The sequence below is a fragment of the Suricata suricatta genome, chromosome 3 (genome assembly GCF_006229205.1).
Source record: "Suricata suricatta isolate VVHF042 chromosome 3, meerkat_22Aug2017_6uvM2_HiC, whole genome shotgun sequence".
NCBI lineage: Eukaryota > Metazoa > Chordata > Mammalia > Carnivora > Herpestidae > Suricata > Suricata suricatta.
Window position 1 is genome coordinate 174805172 of NC_043702.1, and position 5406 is coordinate 174810577.

Genomic DNA, 5406 nt, shown 5'->3' on the forward strand with positions numbered 1-5406 from the left:
GTCCCCCCCCCCCCGCCCCCCATCCCGCTGCCGCTCACTCTGTGGAGGCCTCCATGATGCAGCTCTTGGCCGGGGCGGGGCCCGGGCAGGGGCAGCTGCTCCCAGGCAGGTCGTGGTCCAGGCCCAGGCTGTGGCCCAGCTCGTGAGCTATGGAGGACGCCACTCCCAGGACGCTGCCGGAGTGGTCCTGGCGGCGGGGAGGGGGCACCCCAGGTCCAGCGCCTGCCCAGCGGCTCCTGTTCTGTCCTCTGACCCAGCCTCCCTCCCTCGCTGCCCCTGGAGGAGGAGGAGAGCCCGCGCCTGGGGCCTCGCTCAGCTCTGCTCTGTCGCTGTCCCTCGCTGCGTGGCCCCGGGCACTCACACCTCTGCTCTGCCGGCCTCAGTTACCCCCTACCGCCCTGATGCTTGAAGACTGGGAAACTGAAGAGCTGGCCCCAGGGAACGGTGCCCGGAGGCAGAGGCCATGCCCCGGCCCAGTCCCCGAGCCCCCAGCTTTGGGGCGGGTGACTCTGTGAGGAAGTGAATGGGCAGGGACCCGAGACAGCTCACCATGTTCACACCCCCTGAGAGGTCGGGAGAGCAGATGGAGTCCTGGACGGCCATGCCCACCGCGGGCCCGGAGAAGGACGTGGCGCTGCGGGGTCGCAGGCCCCAGGTCAGGCCGGCGCCTCCCGGGCCGCAGGCGGGGGTGGGGGGGGGTGGGGGGGGTGAGCAGGGGCCTCACGTCACGAGCTGGGCACTGTCGTGGGGCAGTCGGGGCAGCAAGTCGCGGCGCCGCCAGCGGAGGAAGTTGTGCAGCGTGAGGCCGGGGTCCCGGCTGATCTCCGCCAGGTCATGCTGGCTCCAGGCCTCCAGGCCCACGAGTGCCACCCGCACGTTCAGGGGCCGGAAGAACTGAGAGAGAACGGGGCTCAGGAGAGGGGTCCCCGCGGCCAGAGGGCCTCTCGGCTGCTGCTGGGCCCGCACTCACTGCGTCCAGGAGGAAGGCCACCTCCAGCATTCGGCTCAGCAGGTGCTGGGAGTCGGGGTACCTCTGCACCTGCGGCTCAAGGGAAATGACAGTGAAAAGCGGCAGGGGGGCAGGGGAGGGCGGGGAGAGCAGGACACGCAGGCTCACCTCGGAGTGATCGGCTACCAGCACCAGCTCGATGACCTTGGTCTCGGCCACCACGTCCCGCCTCCGCTGAGGACAAGGAGGAGCGTCAGGCACGCACGGCTGGTGCCAGGGCGCAGGGGCCGCCCCCGGTGTGCCGGCTCCCACCCTGTGGACTCCAGTGGAGGAGAACAGAGAGCCCATTTCACAGATGAACCACTGAGAGCCTGAGAGCTCAGGGACTTGCCCACGATAGGTGGGTCATGAAGCTGGGGGCAGAGCCTTGCTCTTCTGGCTCCAAACTCAGCACTTTTTCCAAATTAAAGAAAAGTTACAATAATGATAGAGACGCCCGGCCAGCTCAGTCGGATGGGCGTGGGACTCGATCTCGGGGTCATGAGTCTGAGCCCCACACTGGGTACAGAGATTACTAAAAAAACAAAAACACACAAAAAACACAATAAATAGGGGGCGCCTGGGGGGCTCAGTCAGTTAAGTGTCCGACTTCGGCTCAGGTCATGATCTCACGGTTCGTGGGTTCGAGCCCCACGTCGGGCTCTGTGCTGACAGCTCCGAGCCTGGAGCTGCTTCGGATTCTGTGTCTCCCTCTCTCTCTGCCCCTCCTCCACTCATGCTCTGTCTCTCTCTTTCTCAAAAATTAACATTTAAAAAAATCACAATAAATAAACTTTAAGAAATAAAAAAATAATAGCCAGTATATGATGGGTCGTATATTCACCCATCACAGGCCCCGTTCTGAGCACTGGATAGACAGATATGGGATGGATGGATGGGTGGATGGATACAGACTCATGTACTCTCCACAGTAACCCCAGAAAGTAAGTAGTCTTATCACCGCCCCCTTCGACACTAGGAGACTGAGGCGTCCTGCTCTATGCCTGGTGACCGTGGGAGGCCTGCCGCCGCGGGCGAGCTCCCCGCACGGACCATCTGGCCCGCAAGGAGTTGGAGCCCGGTCCCTGCGTCTAGAACCCAGAGGAGTCATTTAGTAGGTGAACGGCTTTGGGCAAGTCACTGAGCTTGCTCTCTCTGAGCTGCTTTTCTAGCTAAGCTGCAGCCCTTAGCAGCCTGCGCCTCCCAGGCTTGAGGGAACAGAAGAGGAGATTACGTTCACACGGGCCCGGCCCAGGACAACGGCTCCTCAGAAGGTGCCGGAAACAAAGGGCTCTGAGGGTCCGGGGCCCTCGGGGACCACGGAAGCCAGGCCTCTCGCGGGTCATCCTCACCCGACGACCGTGCGCGCAGCTGTGGCGCTGTCCCTGGTGCCGCTCCGGGGGGGCCTGCGTGGGCACAGATGCACGCCCCCTCAGCGCACAGGTGCGGCCTGGCAGGAGAAGGTCTTGGGTCCGGGAGATGACAGGGGTGGCCCGAAGGTCCCCAGGCCCCAGCTCGAAGGTGTAGCTTCTTTCGGGGGACAGGATCACCAGCCCCCTGGGAAGACACAGGAAGTCAGGAGACCTCTTGGCTCCATGCCTCCTGCAGCCTCGCTCTGTCCACCCCCCAGGGGGCTCCCCGGCTACCTGAGCCCTGAGCAGGTGCACACAGACACCCAGGAGCCCGCTCGGCCCTGCACCACTCCCTGGTAGCAGCAGCTCTCCTGTGGCAGAGAAATGTCAGCGCCGCCACCAAGGCCCGGCCAGGGCTCAGGCCCCGGGGGCTAGCCTGCTGGTGAGGAGGCGCTGTGTCCTCCCACATCCTGCAGGGATGGAACCCTCCACTGGCCGCTGCCACCCTCCGGCCGGAGACAGGGCACCGGACTCACCGGAGTGCGCTTCTCGCTGACCACCCGGGTGCCATCAGGCTGGTACCACGTCAGGCTGGGGCGGCCTGGGCCTGGCCCCCTGTTGGGGGAAGAAAAAGGGAAGCGGTGACAGTTGCCTCCTGGGGTGATATGGTGGTATCCTGAGGTCCAGAAGTGGTAGGGGTGTGGGGCCAGGTTCCGTCCCCCACCCCCCCATCCCCAAGGCCACAGAATAGAGAGTGGTTGGGCCACAAACTTTGCCAGGTTATCTGGGTCCTAATCTGGTTTTCACCACACACTAGCTGTGTGACCTCGGGCAGGTTAGTTAACCTCTCGGTGCCTTGACTTCTTCACATATAAAATGGCGACAATAACACATAACGGTATTTACCTTACAGGTTGGTACGAGGGTGAAGAGAGCTCAAGCACTTAGTACAGGTGACTGCGGGTTTAGCCGTGCCACCGCTGTCACCGCCATCATGGTTACCTGGTCCGAAGCAGCTCCAGGATGTGACTCTCACCGTCCAATTCCAAGCTGATCCTCAGAGCCTCAGGCAGACTGGTCTGCAGGCATCAGAGGGCACGTCACCTCCCTGGCCCAGCCCGAAACTCCTATCCTCTCTAACCAGAAAGCCTCAGGCCCTTAAGAGAGCACCACGATTAGATCACTGGGGGGGGGGGGGTCCCGAGGGAGGGGCCAGGAAGCCCTGCCCGGCCTGGGGCATTGTTCTGGGGGGCTGTGTGGGGAGGTCAAGGAAGGTATCTGAGCCGCCCCTTCTCGGCTTCCTGCCCAGAGAGGAAGCATCACAGAGACCTAGTGCACGCCCCAGCCCTTCCTCTGACTCAGCGTTAGAATTGGGGAGGGGGGTGATTGGTGAGACCCTGAGTTTCTCCAAGTCCCCCCCCCCACACTGAGAAAACCCACAGAATGCGAGGCAGAAGGGAAGTCTGGCCTCAAGGTTTCCCCAGGAGGTGGACAGGATGGGTGGGGCTGAGGCTGGCAGGTGTGACTGGGGGAGAGGAGATGAGTGAAGCCAGGTGCTGGGGGGTGGCCGGAGGGGCAGCCAGACCTGGGGTGGCCGTGCTGCACTGAGGTCCGCTCACCTGCTCCCCAGCCAGGCTGTGCTTTGAGAGGGCTGGTGATGGGTTCTGTACTTGAGAGGGGGGCTCACCTGGACCATCTCCGCTAGGCTGAGTGTGGGGCTGTCCCGAAGGATCTGGGGCTCCGAGGGTCCACCCAGGTCCCTCTCTGGCCTTGCCTGCCCCTCCGCAGTGCCACCTGCAGGGTCCCCTGGACACCCCAAAAGAGTGCTGAGAGAGCCAGCCCCGACGATGGGCGCTGGGCACGGCAGGCCGGTGCCCGTGACCATTCAGGGCCCTTTTTGGCTGGAAGGACTCCTGCACTGCATTCTGGGACTTAAAGGAGCAAGCCCCAGGAGAGGGGCTTCTCTGGGCTCACTTTCACCCCTTACCCCACCGGCCTGTCCCCAGGGAAAGTTCAGTTTGCCCTGCCTGTCCCCCCAGGCGGATCCCAGGCTCTCTCGGGGAGCCCCCTTCCCACTCCCTCCCAATCACTCCCCCAGGAACGCCCCCTCTCAGGCCTGGGCGAAGCCTTGTGGCCCGATGCCCACTCACCCTCCCCTTTCCTCACATCGGAGCTTCGGGAACGCCTATCTCTGGGTGCGCAGTGCAAACACCCCTCCCTAAACACCCCTCAGACTCAGCCAGGCACACCCGCTCGCCCCAGCTCAGCTCCTCCCCAAGCACCCCCGGTCCCCACAATGGCCCTGTCTCCTACACACGGCCCCCCCCCCCCCCCCCCCCCCCCCCCCCCCCCCCCCCCCCCCCGCCGCCGGAGACGCAGAGGGAAGTGAAAGTTCCTAGGAGGAGTTGGTGTCAGCCTCTTTCCAGGCCCATTCTCCCCACCCCGGGCTCCTCGCGCACCCCCTCCCGCCAGCTCCGCCAGGTTTCTGGTGGCATCATCACCGGGGTGAGGGGCGCCCGGGCCGCCCGGGCCCAGGATGAAGAATCCTCTTCGCCAAACCCTACGGCCGTGCCCACTCGGCGCCCTGGCACCGGGTGGAATGGTCAGCTAGGCCCCAGAGGAGCGAAGACGTCAGTCCTGGGGAGCAGCGACCGCCTCCCAGCATCCTGAGGGGGCGCTGGGCCGAGGCCCTTCGGTACCGGGCACCGGAGCCTGCAAGTGTCCTCGGGGACAGCGCACAGGATGACCGCGCGAGGGGCCGCACCCCCTCCTACTCTCCCCACTCCATGGGCCAGGACAGCGGAACAGGACAGGCTGCGCTCGGGCAGGAGGTCTCGCCGGGTCTCCCGCCGACCCCAGTGCCTCCCGACTTCCCTGAGCCTTCTCCCAGTCCGTCCCCCCCGCCCACTGCGGGCCGGGCACTCACCTACATCTGGGAGGGGCCGGGAGGACAGGGGGCTGCCTGCACCCAGGAGCCCCAGGGCCCAGAGCAGCGCCAGCCGCATGGCAGTGGCGCCCGGGGCCGGGCGAGGGCAGCAGGTGCTGGGCCGCGCGCCGAGGAGCCGC

At 65.0% G+C, this 5406-nt stretch overlaps 1 protein-coding gene across 13 annotated transcripts in view; it reads right to left on the minus strand.

Moving 5' to 3' along the window:
• The window catches only part of ADAM15 (ADAM metallopeptidase domain 15), a 10177-nt gene extending 4777 nt beyond the window's left edge, over positions 1–5400 (minus strand). For all 13 annotated transcript variants that reach the window (XM_029936043.1, XM_029936052.1, XM_029936047.1 and 10 more), the window contains exons 1-11: positions 5267–5400; positions 4028–4146; positions 3343–3419; positions 2877–2955; positions 2635–2711; positions 2341–2545; positions 1118–1183; positions 971–1039; positions 725–894; positions 550–634; positions 39–187 (exon numbers count right to left, since the gene is read on the minus strand). In XM_029936043.1, coding sequence (XP_029791903.1) covers positions 39–187; positions 550–634; positions 725–894; positions 971–1039; positions 1118–1183; positions 2341–2545; positions 2635–2711; positions 2877–2955; positions 3343–3419; positions 4028–4146; positions 5267–5345 — 1175 coding nt within the window. In that variant the 5' untranslated portion in view covers positions 5346–5400. The remainder of the gene's footprint in view (positions 1–38; positions 188–549; positions 635–724; positions 895–970; positions 1040–1117; positions 1184–2340; positions 2546–2634; positions 2712–2876; positions 2956–3342; positions 3420–4027; positions 4147–5266) is intronic.
• Positions 5401–5406: the final 6 nt, after the last annotated feature.